This window comes from Manis pentadactyla, chromosome Y, assembly GCF_030020395.1.
Source record: "Manis pentadactyla isolate mManPen7 chromosome Y, mManPen7.hap1, whole genome shotgun sequence".
In the NCBI taxonomy this organism is placed as follows: domain Eukaryota; kingdom Metazoa; phylum Chordata; class Mammalia; order Pholidota; family Manidae; genus Manis; species Manis pentadactyla.
In genome coordinates, this window is record NC_080039.1 from 21,853,410 (window position 1) to 21,872,665 (window position 19,256).

At 34.7% G+C, this 19,256-nt stretch overlaps 1 protein-coding gene across 1 annotated transcript in view; it reads left to right on the plus strand.

Moving 5' to 3' along the window:
• The window catches only part of LOC130682207 (probable ubiquitin carboxyl-terminal hydrolase FAF-X), a 138,747-nt gene that overhangs the window by 26,530 nt on the left and 92,961 nt on the right, over positions 1-19,256 (plus strand). The window contains exons 5-11 of the mRNA XM_057496336.1: positions 480-567; positions 2,668-3,010; positions 4,248-4,343; positions 4,803-5,014; positions 6,485-6,725; positions 7,056-7,205; positions 8,008-8,128. Coding sequence (XP_057352319.1) covers positions 480-567; positions 2,668-3,010; positions 4,248-4,343; positions 4,803-5,014; positions 6,485-6,725; positions 7,056-7,205; positions 8,008-8,128 — 1,251 coding nt within the window. The remainder of the gene's footprint in view (positions 1-479; positions 568-2,667; positions 3,011-4,247; positions 4,344-4,802; positions 5,015-6,484; positions 6,726-7,055; positions 7,206-8,007; positions 8,129-19,256) is intronic.

The window sequence follows — 19,256 nt, forward strand, 5'->3', positions numbered from 1 at the left end:
TTTATAATCATTATGGGTGTGTAGGTTTTTTGAATATTTGAGACTGTTAACAGAAACTCATCTGGTAATTGTACAACAACTTTATCAAATGCATTTGAACTCCTGTCACCCTAAATTATCTGTGAAAGTACTTAATGTTATTTTCTATACTAAAAAATTTTTTCCTTGCAATAACAGGGTTTAGTAGAAGAAAGAAAAATGAGAAAAAACTCTAAACTGTACTTAAAAATTGCTTCAGTGAATGTGAAGAATAGAAGGGGGATTATGCTGAAGTTATTTGTGATCGCACATTGAGCAGATCATATTTTCCTCCAGATTATGTGAAAAGTGTTGGTTGTTGGTAAATTGGGTATATATAAATACCACTGTTACAGGCTGCCTATTAATGATAAATGCTCATTGCCTTTACTTACTTTGGATAAAGTCAGCAGTGATGTGTATATACATGTGTATAATCCATTGTTTTTGTTATTTTGAAGAACATGAGAACTGTGATCCACAGACTGTGAGATTTGGAAGTCAATACAGTCATGTTCAAGAAGTCCAAGAACGGCTTAACTTCCTTAGGTTGGTTCTAAACAATTAATGTTATCTTTAAGGGACATAAAAGGAGTACTGTGTTAATATTCTCTAGAATTTAGTCTTTTGTTTGATGGACATTACACCCTGCAGCTGAATGTTTTACACATAAGAACCATTGACAAAAAGTAATGTAACATTTCCTGTGTGATCATTACTAAATAGTTTTAATTACTTGAGGGGAATACAGAAATTTTGCCTATCTTTTAAGCCAAAGCTAAATGTAGTCTTGGGCTGAATTTGTCCAGTAATGTCTAGCTTTAACAACATGGATGTGGATATGGATATATAGAAGTTCCTTAGAAATGCAGCTACCTATCATAGCAGAAAAGAATAGATGAATCATAAGTATTATAAGCAAAATTTCCAGGACACAAAATTTTTCATGAAATCTAGTTATTTATTATTTAGGTTAATTCTTGGGAATTTTCTCTTTAAATTATGTACATTGTATATTCTATCAATGAACCGTGTATTCATTGATGGGAAATATTTAGATTTATACATGAAAACTTTTTAAGTCCATAGTTGCTTTAAAGAATCTTATAATCTGCTCAAAGGGTTGATCTGATCTTTTCAGATACAGGTGTTTTACATCATTTCCACTTGAGAAAAATTATCTTACCAAGTTCTATGATGTTTATTTAAACTGCCCTTTTTTTAAACCATCTGGAAAAAAGGACTTGCCTCCACATATTGAGACTCTCCTGTAGTCGATCATTATTTTTGATGAGTGTGTGCTGTATCTCTTAGGTTTTTATTGCAATAGAAACCTTGTTGAGGGATTACTTTATTAAAGTTTAGAATCAGAAGACCTTTTATAGTTCCTGCCTTATAAATACCTAGAACTGCAATTCATCAAAGGGAAAAAGAACTAAGAACTTATGTGTACTGTATAATTGGTTTTTTACAAATCACCTTATCCTCATAGCAACCCTGTGAGGCAGGTGACATTCCAGTTTGAAATAAGAAAACTGATGATTCAGTTTGGGAAAGTAACTTCTTTGAAGTCACACAACCAGCATGTAATTGAACTAGACTACCCATACTGTGTGTCTCACTTTAAAATCTGTTCTTTTCTGTGACACAGTGCTTTTTCAAACTTATTTTAGAGCTTAATTTGAAACTACTGCATTTTATTATTCTGGGTCTCATCTTCCTAATTCATAATTGAACATAGGAGGGATTGGGTAGGATTAAAAGCTAAAAGGCTTTTTCATACTCAGACCTAGAAATACAGAGATATTAGAGACATACAACTGTGACCCAGAAGGAGTGTAACCCATTAGCATTAAATGATCAACACACTGTTGGATAAGAAGTATTAACATTCTGATAACTAAGAATTAAATTCAATGAAAAATCATTAGTCCAATTAAATTAGCTTCTGTTTCCTCTTACTATCTTTCACAGAAATAGAGGAGGTGGAGAAGTGCTCCGGGAACCTAGAATCTAACTGAGGGAAGGGATTAATTGAAGAGGAGTCTTCAATTTCTGTACACTTTTTTTTTTAGTGGACAGAACTGATAATCACACAACCAGAAATCCCCAGACTAGAACAGTTTGATTATTGATAAACATGCTAATGACTTCTGACATAGAAAAAAGCTAAAATTTTATGTAGGTTATTTTGTTTATTGTGGCCAGGTACTGAGGTTATATCTTCAGAAGTTTAAATTTTGTAAGCAGCGTGGTTTTTTAACAACATTCAGTTATCCCTGACGGTCACTTAAGGTAATACCTCATTTTCCAGTGAAGCCACCATGTAAGAAGGGAGCTTTAAAACGAGTATCTGGTTTCAAAAGCTAAACTTCTTGAGAGCAAGGGAAAAGAGAAATACTTAGGGTAAGTAACAGAATTGCTAGCACGGTGCAGTTTTCCCATAATACATGCTTGTTAGTAAATGAATGAATATTGGTGCTTATTTTACTACCATAAGTGTCCAAGAAATAAGTTCTTTTTAAAGAATACCTTTTTAGCTGTAATTAAAATGTAGTTGTGACAGATGTATTATTTCAGGCATATAGAAATTGTGTTTGAGGATAAAATTTTATAAAACTAATTACTGATTTCTGAAATTTTTCCAAGATTTTTATTGAAAGATGGCCAACTGTGCCTCTGTGCTCCTCAAGCAAAACAAATATGGAAATGCTTAGCAGAGAATGCAGTTTACCTTTGTGACCGTGAAGCTTGTTTTAAGTGGTATTCCAAGTTAATGGGGGATAAACCAGACTTAGATCCTGATAGTAATAAGGACTTCTTTGAAAGTAGTGTGCTTCAGCTTAATCCTTCGCTGTTAACTGAAAATGGAATAAAATGTTTTGAACGAATCTTTAAAGCTGTTAATTGTCAAGAGGGGAAACTAGTAGCAAAAAGAAGAGCCTACATGATGGATGATTTGGAATTGATAGGATTAGACTACCTTTGGAAGGTAAGTGAGAAGGAGGAACTCTTGTTTGCAAACATTGTGCCTGAGTTGTTTTTTTAAAAAAAAATAGCTAAAGAGTCATAATTTAACGATTAGGTTATATTTATTTATTCTGCTCTTGTACTTGTCCTAGGAACCAAGGGGGAGTATTTGTTCATCTTCAGCATCCTGTGTCACCTATTTTTGCTAGTGGCTCTTGTGTTTTTTTTCTCACTCTTTTTTTACCACCTGCCTTGATGTTTCTTTTGTACTTATTTATAATCTTTTGAGATATATACAAGTGCACTGATAGTTGTAACTTACGTCTTTCATCCTCCCCTCGGAAGTCATTTTTTCCACTTTTTATGAGGCCATGGTACATTTGATGCCAAAATGACTGATGGACAGAAGAGAGGGCTATTATTTGTAAGGAGTTATTAATAGTTTTACTGACACTGTTTAATTTATGATATATTTTAAGAACTGGGGAGTGAAATTCTATATTCTGTTTAAGGCTAACATTTCTATTTTGATAAGTAAATCCTGCTGCCATCCTTTAAAAATCAAACGTATTACATTGTTGTATTTCATCGTATATTTATTTTCATAGTGGATTTTTTGTTTGCAAATTGTAGATGGACTAAATGTTTGATACGGTGTTTCACCAGAATCAGTGGTGTTCAGACATTTTTAAACAGTTAACCACCGTGAATAAAAAAAATGATATAAAGCTAGCTGATAAAGAAATTAAAGCCTGCTTTTTCTCTGCTCAGTCCCCACTAGCTGCTTTGTTTTCCCTCCTTAAATCTTTTAAAGGGTCAGCCCTGAAATATTCTTAAAGACTTAGGATTCCAAACATAGTTTAAAACCCAATGATTTAATTGGACAAATTGATAAATGTGCAGAAACTGTGTTTGACAGCATCGCCCTTTTGTTAAATGGTTTTTCTGTGTAAATGCTTTACCTTGTTTGAATTTCTCCTTGAAAATCTCAGTTGACCCACCAAATTGCAGAGTTAAATAACATTGGTTAAAGTGCATTTTGTTCTTTTCATTTTTAAGCAAACTGCTCTGTGGCAAAACTTGAAATTTGGTTATATATTAATCCTTAATTTTCAAGTTTACGTAAATTTATGTTATGGTTTTACTTTATCGAAGTTAAATTGCCTAATACTGTATTAAAAATAGTGAGTGAATGAGAGCTTATGTGCCAAAACAAGATACAACTTGAATGCTAATATTACTATAATTCTGGGTTCTAGGTTGTGATTCAGAGTAATGACGACGTTGCCAGCAGAGCTATAGATCTCCTTAAAGAGATGTATACAAAACTTGGGCCCAGATTACAGGTCAATCAGGTAAGATTTGAAATGCATAAAAACTTTTATACAACTAAATTGAAATTAATTTTGTGTTTAGTAGAATCTTTTTAAACTTAGGGTTAATTTTTAAACTAGAAATTAATCTTGTTCAAAATAGGTATTTAGGTATTTAATCCACACCTGCCCCCTACAAAATGGTAACTCAGTTGATTGTTCTTTGGTAATCATTCATTAGGATGTAAGGATTATTTTGAATATAACATTATCAAAAATTGACTGAATTTGACATTTAGTCCTGAAGTTTTTACTTCAATTGGTATATGCTTGCTTATTTTCTTATTACGAGCTTCTTTTTTGTGTTTTATTGTCAAATATGATATGATTGAGTGTTACCAAAAAGTTGAGATTTATTGTCTTTAATTGGACTAATATAATTCTTTATGTTTAAATTTCAAAGCAGTCTGAGCTATTTGGAAAATCATTTATAATTTATAGCTAGTTATCCATGAAGACTTCATTCAGTCTTGCTTTAATCGTTTGAAAGCTTCGTATGACACATTGTGTGCTTTGGGTGGCAATGAAGACACAATTAATTTTGCAACGCAGGAAGCCATTCGAATGGTTCGAGTATTAACTGTGTTAAGGGAATACATAAATGAATGTGACAGTGATTATCATGAGAAAAGAACAATTCTACCTATGTCAAGGTTTGTAAGAAACTTATCTAGTAGAGTAAACTTAACAGCTGTTATTTTCTTTGCCAGTTTAACCCCATGTATGATACATGGGTTAAAAGGATATTAAAGAAATTTTTCATTTCTGGATTTTGTTGTCCTGCCTTTTAAAAATTTACTTGAAAACATTGTTCTCAGCAATGTGCTGAATATGATTGTGGTTTTTTTCTCCTTATTTGAAATTGTTACACGACCTTTTTTTTTTTTCAGACATTTCAGATATTGTTAATGTACAATTACTTGAACAACATTATGGTTACTAGACTCCCCTTATTTTTTTTAAATTTTGGTATCATTAATCTACAGCTACGTGAGGAACATTGTGTTTACCAGAGTCCCCCTGTCACCAAATCACCCCCCTATACCCCTTTGCAGTCACTGTCCATCAGCATAGTAAGATGCTGTAGAATCACTACTGGTCTTCTCTGTGTTGTGCAGTCCTCCCTGTGCGAACCCCCTGCCACCCACCACATTGAGCAAGCTAATTATAGTGTCCCCTTTTTTCCCTCCCCCATTGCCCCCTTGTCCTTCCCTTCACACCCATCCTCCCCAGTCCCTTTCCCTTTGGTAACTGTTAGTCCATTCTTGGATTCTGTGAGTCTGCTGCTGTTTTGTTCAGTTTTTTTCTTTGTTCTTATACTCCACATATGAGTGAAATCATTTGATACTTGTCTTCTCCACCTGACTTATTTCACTGAGCATAATACCCTAAACCTTTTTTTTTTTGAAAGTAGAAAGTTTTGAACTTTATTTTTGTGAGGCATTCATTCTCACTAAGAACAGCTTTCTACTTCTATCTTTTGTAGTTCCATTCTGTTACCACCATTACATGCGGTGCTGGTATTTTGTAGTTGATGTGTTTTTAACGTTCCTTACCCATTTACACTTTTAACACTTAATTCCTAAAAGCTGCTTATTCTGTAGATAAAACAAGTATTTTTAACCGTACATATATACATAACCATAAAATTATATACAAATTCTGAATTACATATATAACAAAGACGTAAGTAAATAAACTCAGTAGTAACAATTTAAATGGCATCTCTAGTTTGGGAGAAGTTTATAGAAAAGGTAACCATCACATTTTTAAAATTGTGATTATTTATAAATGTAAAATTGCTTCTTGAATGTGATTTTTATTTTCCACCTTTGAGAGAAGAAGAAAAATATTTCAGGATGAATTTTGTTACCAGATTTTTTACATTAAATTTTTAGTAAAATCATGCATTTTCACAGTTCTGTCCAAACTCTCAAGCTGAAGCTCTTTCCACATTTAAAATGTTGTTAGTGAATTAAACTTTTGTACCTTAGAAGAAAAATTGTTTGTTTGGTATTTATCTTCCTCTTACTTAATGTGAAAATACTGAATTCCCAGCTTTATGTTCTGGGCACTCTGCTGAATATGATTGTTTTTTTCCCCTTACTTAAATTTTTTTCCAGAGCATTCCATGGTAAAGACCTTTTTCTTATAGTTCAATTTCCAAACCATGGCGGACAGGTTGATGACTTGGACATACGGTCCCATACAAACGATACAGTTGGTTCAGTACGGCGATGCATTCTCAATCATACTAAAGCAAATGTGGCCCACACAAATATTGAACTCTTTGTGGGTGGTGAGCTTATAGATTCTGAAGATGACAGAAAGCTAATGGGACAGTTACACTTAAAAGATAAATCAGTAAGTACATATAATTTTCAAATATTTCCCCAAAAGTTAAACAGTTGAAACTTCTCATGTATTTACTGAATGTTTCTTCAGTATCTATTGTGTGCAGTCTTCTTTGTTAGGTGTTTGGGTTATTATCCTGTATAACGTAGGTTATTGTGACAGTAGTGTATTATAGAAAATAAACTTCTAATTGCTTATCTTGGGTAGGGTTTTTAAAAAATATATTTCTAAAGTTAAAGCATGAATTTTTAAAGTCTTTTTGAATCTACGTATCATTGCCATACTTTGTTGAAAATACTTTCTCTTGTTTTTGCTACTATTTTATACTATGATTTCTAGGTAATTACAGCCAAACTTACACAAGTGAGTTCCAACATGCCTTCAAGCCCTGATAGTTCTTCTGATTCTTCTACTGGATCTCCTAGAAACCATTATAATCACTACAGTGATGGCCCCAGTCCAGAAGTGGAAAGTTGTTTGCCTGGGGTAGTAAGTAGCTGCTATATATATAAGGCATTGCTCTTCTTTGGGAACACAACTATATGTAAAGAATACTTTTTCTGAGGACTTTGTAACTTTATAGATGGGCAAATATCAAATAAAATTACTCTTAACTATTAACTTTTGATGAATTTGTTAATTTTTGAAATTCAAAATGCAATTACCCTATAGTTATTATACTGTTTGCATAGAAATAATCTATTACAGTGGAACGAAAAGTACTATTAAACATGCACATGTAGAAAATACTACTGTACCATCAGTCATTTCTCTGGAAATGTTTGTAAAGGTGATCTGCTGTCTTTCTCATATCTAAAAAACAACTTATGCTTTTCTCATACTCTGTTCCCCTTTCTCCCTTATGAATTGTTACAGGTACAGCAACACCAGCCACTTCATGTCAGGGTGATTTGCGTCTTGTCAGTAACTGTCTTAGCAATCTAGTCAGCAATAGTTAACCCTGAAGGGGTGAAGTGCCTTCTGCATAGATAGCCTCTGAGGGCTTGGAAGGTCCATAGTTTGTTTACAAAATCAGAACACTTGTCACAAAGAAATTAACCTAATTAGCTTAGAAAGATTAATAAATTGCTAAATTTGCAACTTAAAGATCAGTGGATTTATAAAAGTAAAAAGGTGGGGAATGCAGATAATTTCAGGAATTAAAAATGGCAAACGCAAAAGAAGTGCTGAAGAAATAGGAAATTCATTTAGGGACAGTGAAGAGATTAATTTTGAATAAGAACTTTATGACATAGTTTATAAGTAAATTTTTTTGTATTCTATATTCCAGATAATGTCACTGCATCCCAGATATATCTCTTTCCTTTGGCAAGTTGCAGACTTAGGTAGCAATCTGAATGTGCTACCTCTTAGAGATGGAGCAAGAGTACTTATGAAACTTATGCCTCCAGGTAAGAAAATTGCCTAGATTCCCACTCCCACCCCCTAAATACTGAGAAGTAGGTTAAAAATAGATTACTTCCCATGAGGTATTTTTCATACTAGTCTGTTACAAGGATCACCATGTGAGCCATAAACATTGATAATGCGAAATTTTCTACAGATAGATAAATAATACTTAGGAGCATGTAATTTAAGAAAAGAATTTTAATTAACTAATGCATGTATTAAAAATCTAGGATTCTTCAGAGGCTATAATTGAAGAAAATAATATTCTACCTCACCCATCCTCACCCTCCATTTCTTTTTAAAGAGAGAACCATTTTCAACGTGTAGCCTTTACTTATTGCCTATACCAAATTTTCTCTAAGTAGTGTTTGTTCATACCATTATTTTTTATGCCATTTAGATATTACTAAATGCTGATTTAGTATAATGTAGATGGAAATTATTTGTTACATCCTCTCACATCCTTCTGGTCATCTCAGAAAGTTTGCTTAAATATGTATTAATTCACACTGTCAACATTGTGCAAATAGTATGAAAATATTGGGCTTAAAATATGTTCTCAACATTGAAAAAAGAAAGACTGTATGTTTTAGTATCCTATGTTAGTTAGACCTATTTATACTAGATTTTAAAATTCCCTCCACTTTGATTAGCTTGTTTTTCTGTGAATTTTTTACTAAATTTCCCACATCCCTTCTAATAGTTTCTTAAAATAGCATAGCTAGCATGTGTTATATCATGTTTTCATGGTATTTCCTCCTGTTGTTCCTTTCTGGTTGTTCTCTTTGATACAGTTAACTGCTCTGAGACTAATTTATATAACTTCCCTGTGGTGAATTCTCTGGTGCTCTTTTGTCTTAGGTATTTCTTGAGTCAGTCCTCTTCTTGGTGAAGGCACACCCTCCAAAAAATGGGTACATGGGAAGCAGATTTTTTTTTTAATAGTTTTTCTGAATACAGTTAAACCCTCACTTGTAGTAGTATGGTTTCTTTGTGTTGTGCATAGAGTTGAAGATTGAAAATTTGTTCCATTACAGTTCCTTGGGAAGTGGGAAGTCTGAAGCCATAATTTCCTTTCTGTTTGGGAACCTTTTTTTTTTTTTTTTTTGGTATCATTCATCTACAATTATATGAGGAACATTGTGTTTACTAGATTCCCCCCATCACCATATTCCCCCCACATACCCCTTTACAGTCACTGTCCATCAGTGTGGAAGTCTTTTTTAAAGTGCTTGAATTCTGAAATCTTATGATGGATTTTTGTATGTGTTTTTCTCTTCTGGGAGAGGCTACTCAACATTGTCAGTCAAAAGACTAACTGCTTCACATGTGAATGTTTGCTTTTTTGGTGTTTTTCTCGTATGTACTTATGCTTCATTTATGCTTTTGAAATTTTTTATACTTGAGAAAATGCTATTGGTATTAAGTCCATTTTGCATAAAATTTTGCCTCCCCTATTCTACGGTTTTTTTTTTTTTTTAATTAAGTTGATATAACAACATTTTTTACCTATTTGTTGTAATGTTTTTGTGGTTTTCTCCCCTGTTACTTCACATATGGTTCCGGTTCTTTTTTTTTTTTTTTTTGGACATATCCAGTGTTCCTGCTGTGATAGGACATTTGTGATCCCTTAAACCTCATATTCTGCAAACCATTTATGTATTACTGATACTGTGTTAATCACAAATCACACAATTATAGAAAAATAGGAAGTACAGTCCAAAGAACTTCCTTAACCCTTAGAATAATTCATTGGTTTGTATCCTCTCATTGCCCCAAATCAGTAATATGTATTTCCTGCAAACAAAGCATTATTCTGTATAACACTTAAACATCATCTAATTGAAGTATAAGCATCGACTTAATATCATCCTAAACCAGAAAATGAACATTGACATGTTTGTCACCTTATTGACTGAACACATTTGCGTTTCACCTCTGTTCAGGTTTCTCCAGAAATATTCTTTAGCATAAAAAGTGAAAGGTTTGTGCTTTTAGAAGCCAAAATGTACATATTTTAGATTTTGTGGGACAAGAGGCAAAGTCAAGGATATTATGTAGATACTTATATGATGAGAGAAAATAAATTACACCAGTTTTTTATTGAAATTCAAACTATGGAAATTATAATAGAGTACAATTTCATATCATATGGGTCTGCTGATGACAACGGAAATTTTTCAGGTGGAGGATAATATTTTGGGAGTGGTTCAAAAGTTTCTGTTCCTTGCCATCAGATTTGTTGCATTTTTTATGTGATCTTTACTTGAGGAAGTACTACTGGTTTTTATTCCATGAGCTTTGCATGACAGGCACTTAAAGAATTCTCTTCAAATTCTCTTTGAGTATTTGATCTTTACCATGTCTTTACATTGCAGATCAATCACTTCAAATTTAAGCTACGTCAAAGTTCCTCAGTTGCACAGCTAAATTCATTTTAAAATATGGATATTTCTTTTGTATTTAATTAAAGCCTGAAAATTGCTACTTGAGCTGTCGTTTGAATGTGGGAAATACGTCTGCTGTAAATTTGTGCAGAAATGGATATCTCAATTTTTTGTCTTCGTTTTGACAGTGTATATACATCTTGACATTACTTGAATCAGATAGTGTTAATTGGCATCTCAATATACTTAACTGCAGTACTTCTCACATAAGTATTGTTTGCCTTGTAGAGTAAAGGATGAATTCACTGAGAAACATCAAGGCTGCAGCAAAAGCCAAATTTCTAAATCTTTCATTATTTGTTACGAGTGGTTGATAATCTTTTTTGTTAAAAAAAAAAAATTCACTCTAGAGCCTGTGTTACAAAGACCAGTAAAATTTTATTGCTGTAAAGTACTGAATTGTTCTGTGGTAAGGCGAGTCAAGAGACTCAGACAGATTTTATTTCCAACAAAAATTCATGAAATTAAAGATGGTTACACCCATACAAGTAAGTGAAATTCACTGTGGACTCTACTGATTGAATACACGTGATAAGGTCAGATTCTTTCCACAGAGTATTTGCTAATTAATAATACAGTCAGTGAATGACTATATGGTATACACATACCTTATTGCACAAGCTTTGTAAATCTTTCTTCCTCAGTCTTTTTCTGTTTCACATGTACTGTTTCCATGCAAAGTTAACATTTTAGTAGATTCCACTCATGTTGTACTGAAGTAGTGTTTTCTCAACTTCCTTGAAAATATTTACTTACGTAGTTGTTATATGCAGGTTGTTTTTTAGTCACTAAAGAGTTGACGTTGACTCAGCCTAAGCAACTACTGAGCAGCAGTATTAATCTATCACCTCATCATGGACCAGGAAAAATGAGTCATTTTTGTTTTTATTTTCTTACTGTGGTAAAAATATGTATGACAGAATCTGCCATTCAGTTACTTATGAATGAATAATTGAGTAGCATTGATTATATGCACAATATTCTACAGTTATATTATGATCACCACTGTTTCCAGTGCCATTTTTTTTAACTTACATCATCTCCAATGCTCTCAACTCTGTAATTTTTTCTTGCCAAAAGACTAATACTTTTAAAGAAGTTTATTTTCTGTGTACATATTTCTTCAACTGCTGCAATCGGCCATACTTAATGTCCTTATTAAAGTTAAATGGCTTTTATTTTTTATCTACCAAATGAACAGATTTCCCTACTCCAGCTCTGGAATCAGCCATTTTTTTGAAACCCAGTTACTACTAGTGTTAAATGATCTGTAGAAGCTAAGTCGTGGGTGCTAAGTGTTCATTGCGTTAACATATATGTTGCTGCTCGCATCTCCTCACAGTAAACAGAGGTAGGAATTACATATATGTATATATACATATGCTCATTTTCTCACCTGCTGTATAAAAGTCTGTGTATCTATCTACACAAAAATGATGCGATCACACCAATGCTCCTAAGTACAGTCCAATACTTGAGTCTACTTTTGTTTTCTCTCTTTTTATATATGAAACTTAACTTCTGGCAGTGACAAACCTCATTCCATCTTATCCTTTCATATGTATTCTTACTTGATTAATCCTATAACTAATCTCACCTCTCTATTAGCATTCTTCTCCGTATTCTCTCACAGAGCCTGACCTGCATCACTTCTTAAGGTTGTCCTTCCACATAAAAAATTGTTTTTAATTTATTTTGATATCATTAATGTACAATTACATGAACAATATTATGATTAGTAGACTCCCCCTATTATCATATCCCCCCATATGCCCCATTACAGTCACAGTCCGTCAGCGTACTAAGATGCTAAAGAATCAATACTTGTTTTCTCTGTATATACTACATTTCCCGTGTCCTACCCCCTGCTACATTATGTGTGCTAATCATAATGCCCCGTTTTCTTTCCCTCTTATCCCTCAATTCCCTCCCATCCTTCCCAGTCCCTTTCCTTTTGATAATTGTTAGTCCATTCTTGAGTTCTGTGAGTCTGCCGCTGTTTTGTTCCTTCCGTTTTCACTTTGTTCTTATACTCCACAGATGAGTGAAATCATTTGGTACTTGTCTTTCTCCATCTGACTTATTTCACTGAGTGTAATACCCTCTCGCTCCATCCATGTCGTTGCAGATGGTACACTTTGTTTTCTTCTCATGGCTGAGGTACTCCATTGTGTATATGTACCACATCTTCTTTATCCATTCATCTACTGATGGACACTGACGTTGCTTCCATTTCTTGGCTGTTGTAAATAGTGCTGTGATAAACGTAGTAGTGCATATGTCTTTCTCAAGCGGAGCTGTTGCAATCCTAGGGTAAATTCCTAGGAGTGGAATTCCTGGGTCAAATGGTATTTTTACTTTGAGTTTTTAAAGGAGCCTCCATATGCTTTCCACAATGGTTGAACTAGTTTACATTCCCACCAGCAGTGTAGGAGGGTTTTCGCCTTTCTGCACATCCTCGCCAACATTTGTTGTTGTTTGACTTTTGGATGTTGGCCATCGTAACTGGTGTGAGGTGATATCTCATTGTGGTTTTAATTTGCATTTCTCTGATGATTAGCGATGTGGAGCATCTTTTCACGTGCCTGTTGTCCATCTGAATTTCTTCTTTGGAGAAGTGTCTGTTCAGGTCCTCGGCCCGTTTTTTAATTGGTTTGTTTGCTTTTTGTTTGTTGAGCTGTGTGAGCTCTTTATGTAATTTGGATGTCAACCCTTTATCAGATATGTCATTTATGAATACATTCTCCCATACTGTAGGATGTCTTTTTGTTCTACTGATGGTGTCCTTTGCTCTACAGAAGCTTTTTAGTTTGGTATAGTCCCACTTTTTCATTTTTGCTTTTGTTTCCCTTGCCCAGGGAGAAATGTTCATGAAGCAGTTGCTCATGTTTATGTCCAATAGATTAGAGTTTTTTGGTTGCACGACTTACATTCAGGTCTTTGATGCATTTTGAGTTTACTTTTGTGTATGGGGTTAGACAGTATTCCAGTTTCATTCTCTTAAATGTACCTGTCCAGTTTTGCCAACACCAGCTGTTGAAGAGGCTGTCCTTTCCCCATGGTATACCCATGGTTCCTTTATCGTATTTTAATTGACCATATATGCTTGGGTTTATATCTGGACTCTGTATCCTGTTTCACTGGTCTATGGGTCTGTTCTTGCACCAGTACCAAATTGTTTTGATTACAGTGGCTTTGTAGTAGAGCTCGAAGTCAGGAAGCGCAACTCCCCCTGCTTTATTCTTCCGTCTCAGGATTGCTTTGGCTATTCAGGGTCTTTTGTCATTCCAAATGAATTTTAGGACCATTTGCTCTAGTTCATTGAAGAATGCTGTAGGTACTTTGATAGGGATTGCAGTGAATCTGTTTATTGCTTTATGCAGGATGGCCATTTTGACAATATTAATTCTTCCTAGCCAAGAGCATGGAATGAATTTCCATTTATTACTGTCCTCTTTAATTTTTCTTAAGAGTGCCCCGTAGTTTGCAGGTATAGGTCTTTCACTTGCTTGGTTAGGTTTGTTCTTGGGTATTTTATTCTTTTTGATGCAATTGTGAATGGAATTGTTGTCCCGATTTCTCTTTCTGCTATTTCATCATTAGTGTACAGGAAAGCAACAGATTTCTGTGTATTAATTTTGTATCCTGCAACTTTGCTGAATTCAGATTTTAGATCTGGTTGTTTTGGAGTGGATTCTTCAGGGTTTTCTATGTACAGTATCATGTAGTCTGCAGACAGGGACAGTTTAACTTCTTCCTTTCCAATCTGGATGCCTTGTATTTCTTTGTATTGTCTGATTGCCATGGCTGGGACCTCCAAAACTATGTTTAATAAAAGTGGGGAGAGTGGGCATCCTTGTCTTGTTCCCGATCTTAAAGGAAAAGCTGTGGGTCTGTCATATATGGCCTTCATTGTGTTGAGGCGCTTGCCCTCTATACCCATTTTGTTGAGAGATTTTATCATGAATGAATGTTGAATTTTGTCGAATGCTTTTCCAGCATCTATGGAGATGATCATGTGGTTCATGTGGTTTTTGTCCTTCTTTTTGTCGATGTAGTGGCTGATGATGGATTATTGGATGTTGTACCATCCTTGCATCCCTGGGATGAATCCCACTTGATCATGGTGGATGATCCTTTTGATGTATTTTTGAATTCTGTTTGCTAATATTTTGTTGAGTATTTTTGCATGTGTGTTCATCAGGGATATTGGTCTGTAATTTTCTTTTTTTGTGGGGTCTTTGTCTGGTTTTGGTATTGGAGTGATGTTGGCCTCCTAAAATGAGGTTGGGAGTATTCCTTCCTCTTCTACTTTTTGGAGAACTTTAAGAAGGATGGGTGTTAGGTCTTCACTAAATGTTTGATAAAATTCAGTGGTGAAGTCATCTGGTCCAGGAGTTTTGTTCTTAGGTAGTTTTTTGATTACCAGTTCAGTTTCTTTGTTGGTATTTGGTCTTTTCAGATTTTCTGTTTCTTCCTTGGTCAGCCTTAGAACGTTTTTTTTTCCAGAAAATTGTCCATTTCTTCTATGTTATCCAGTTTGTACCATATAATTTTTCATAGTATTCTCTCATAATTCTTTGTATTTCTGTGTTGTCTGTAGTGATTTTTCCTTTCTTATTTCTGATTCTGTTTATGTGTGGAGACTCTCTTTTTTTCTTGATAAGTCTGGCTAGGGTTTATCTATTTTGTTTATTTTCTTGAAGAATCAGCCCCCCTTTCTTTGATTCTTTCAATTGTTTTATTCTTCTCAAATTTATTTATTTCTGCTTTAATCTTTATTATGTCCCTTCTTCTACTGACTTTGGGCCTCATTTATTCTTCCTTTTCTAGTTTCATTAATTGTTAGTTTAGAGTGTTCATTTGGGATTGTCCTTCTTTCCTGAGGTTGGCCTGTATTGCAATATATTTCCCTCTTAGCGTTGCCTTTGCTGCGTCCCACAGATTTTGTGTTGTTGAATTATTGGTGTCATTTGTCTCTGTATATTGCTTGATCTCTTGTTTTTATTTGGTCACTGATCCATTGATTGATTAGGAGCATGTTATTAAGCCTCCATGTGTTTGTGGGCTTTTTCGTTTTCTTTCTGTAATTTATTTCTAGTTTCATACCTTTGTGATCTGAGAAGCTGGTTGGTACAATTTCAGTGTTTTGGAATTTATTGAGGTTCTTCTTGTGGCCTAGTGTATGATCTGTTCTTGAAAATGTTCCATGTGCACTTGAGAAGAAAGTGTATCCTGTTGCTTTTGGATTCCTTCCACATAAAATTTAAACAAAACACTACTAAAAACAATAATTCGTGTCTTTTAGAGATAACCTGGACTGCCCACTCAGTAATCTCAGTGGACTGTATATGTATTCTTTAGATATGTATTAAACATTTCGAAATGGTAAAAGAGGAATAAATACCTTAGAGGTAAGGCCACTGAAGGAAAGTGGAAATCTGAAAAAAGGGGGACATAGAAGGAAGTGTGGGTCAAGAGCAATACAAAGATGGGAATAATTTTCTTATGGTAGAGCTGAAAGAGCTTGAACAAGTGTAGCTGTCAAGCTAATGCCTTTTTTTCTTCTTATTTGAATGTTACTTACGTGTCACTGTTCTGGCTCCCCTTTTTTAGAGAACTCTTATCTGAACAAGCTAAACTTCTGTATTATACTGACATCATTCCCCTGTTTGCCAATTGAATATGACCTAATTGGTGTTCAGAAGTGTATTGGTGTACGACAGGCTGTGTTACTTCTTTTATGCTATTATTGATAGGTTTCTTGTTTTGTTCTCTTTCTTACGTGGCCACTTGTTTCCACTGAAATAATTTTTCATTTATTACAAAGCCAACTTTTTATATTGTACTAAATTTAAAGCTACATAACATAATACACCTCATTTTGTGTTTCCAAAGAACAAGGATATTCTTTTATGTATCCATAGAGGACTTTATGTAGATCAGAATGTCTAACATCTTTGATACTTTTGAAAACTAACCAGTTGTTTTGTACATTCTGTCAAATTGGGCTTTGTATGCTTTCTCGTTATCATGTCATTTAAAAAATATTTTGGTACAATTCACTTTAACAAAAACTTTACCATCATAATGTGTTATTTTTTATTAAGTGTATTTCTATTGTGCAGGAAACCTCCAACTTTTCCTGCTTAAAAAACTGGAACTCTATACCCATTAAACAAAAATTCTCCATTTATCCTCTTCTCCTAGCTCCTAGCAACCAGTATTCCACTTAATTAATGAGGTTTTAACTTCTCTGGATACCTTATATAAGTGGTCTCATACAGTCTCTCTTTTTATGTGACTAGTGGCTTGTTCATTTCGCCTGATGTCCTTAAAATTCATCCATGTGTAAAGTATGGCCGATTTGATTTCCTTTCTTTTTAAGGCTGAGTCTATTCCACTGTAGGCTTGTAATTTCGGGCTAGCTCCCTGTGCACTAGGGGAAACTTCAAACCGTTCAGGGGAGGGCTCTTGACTTTGAACGGGAAAGAACTCTTGAGCAGGTCAGACAAGTGTAGGTAAGGAAGGAATTCATTAAAACGAGAGCAGCAGCCACACAGGCAGCAGAGAGAAGGAAGAGCAGAGGGAGGACAGGGAAGTTCACTGAACTCCTCTTCCGTTCATGGAAAATCTTTTGCTAACTCCTAAAGCCAGGGTCACCTGGTATCTGGTGTGATCCTGAATCCATATGGCACGAGAACTAAGTCCCTACCACCCCAGGATTTTGGGGAGGCACAGAGCACTGGATGTAGTGAGATTATGTTCTGATAACTTACAAAAGGCAATCAGGAGATTTTCAGGCAGGCTGCTAAAGAGCATGATCATACAGCTGCAGCCCTGTCCCGGTCACTCAGGTGGCAAGTACCTGCAAGTCAAAATCAGAGATCTCAGTAGTCCCTCCCTACTTGTTTGAAGTAAAAAAAAAAGGAGCATGAAGACTTGTACTGAAGTCCAGAAAATAGGATGTGAAATGGCGAAGTGGCAAGAACACTTCTACTGGAAAAGTGAAGAGACAAAACACAGTTAGGTTGAGCAGTAAGAAGTCTTTATTTCAGGCAAAAGTACACACTTGAAGAAAGGGGAATGCAGGCAACCCCAAAGAGGAGATGCACTTTAAGGCTTAGAATTCGGTTTTTTAAGGGTTTCAGGAGTGGGGCAATAGACCATGGGTGGTGGAGGTGTAGGCTTGACAAGTGGTCTCATGAATGTCTGTCTATTGTGGGAGACATTATGTTGTCTGTAGAATGTCCTCTAGATATTCTGTCAGATAAACTTAAAACACAAGGAATTTATTGATCCTGTTCTTCTGTACAATAGTGGTTATCCTCAAGCAGTGGGGACATGTCATTTAGGAGTGCTTGCCTTGCCTTAAAATAGTCTGTTACTGTCTGATTGCCATAAAGTATGTTAGTAATCTAACCCCTTTTACTGACTGGTTTTTAAAATAGAATGAATCAGCCTCAGATGTAGTCTCTCTTGTTCTTACTGTACTTTTTATATATATCAGTATTTACCTTTATCATTGAGTCCCCCACCATACCCCATTGCAGTCACTGTCCATCAGTGTAAAGACTTGCAAAATATATACATTTTTAGGTATTGGCAAAAACAATTAATCATAATGCTTGTCCCATGTCCCTACCCTACCTCAGCAACAAATTTTTGTTGAACAATTCATCTGTCAGCATATGCCTAATGTTCCCCTGTTTAGGCTATTATTAATAATGCTGGTATGGACAATTTTGCACAAGTTTTGGTCTGGGCATATACTTGCACTTTTCTTGGATGTAGACTTGGGAGAGAAATTGCTGGTCAATAACAGTAATCTTGTGTGTGACATCAGGGAAGTGTCAAATTGTACTTAAAAGTGGGTGCCCCATTTTTTCTGTTCTCTCAAGTAAGATACAGGGGTCCTAATTCGTATCACCAGTTTTCACCAATACCTGTCACTGTTTTTAATATCATCATCTCATCATAGTTGTGTTTTTAAGTGGCCTCTCGTTATGGCTTTGATCTGTCCCTGTTGGCTGATAATGCTGAGTATTTTTTCATGTGCTTAGGAGCCATATGTGTGTCTTGGAGCAGTATCTAGTCACAGCCTTTGCTTGTTTTTTTAATTAGATTATCTGTCTTACTCCATTGTAAATGTTCTTGATACATTCAGATACAAGTCCTCTTTGATTTACGAATACTTCCTCCCATTCTGGGCGTTCTGTTTTCACTCTCCAAGTAGTATCCTCTGATGCACAAAAGACTTAGTTTTGACATAGTCCCTCTTACTTATTTTTCCTCTTGTTACTTGCACTTTGGGCATTGTATGTAAGCAGTAATCTCTAATACAGAATCATTTGTTTTTCCAAGAGGGGATTATCTTTTTATTGTGTCTTCTGATTATGCGTTTGTGGGTTTTTCTATGCCCAATTGTCTCTGTAATATGAAAGGAAATACAAGCTTTTCCTAACTTCTAGGTATACTTTAGGAAACAGTTTCTTACGCTGTTTTGTTTTTAAGTTACATCTTCTCTTGAAAGTTATTTAATTTTATTTCATTAAAGGATCAACAGTTCAAGCATAATGTTACCATAAGAGGCAAATCATTGAGACCTTGGTGGGAGGAGCTTGTGTTATTTGAGTTTCAAAAACGAATTCCTCTTCAGTGTGGGGTTTTTGTTTTCTTTTTC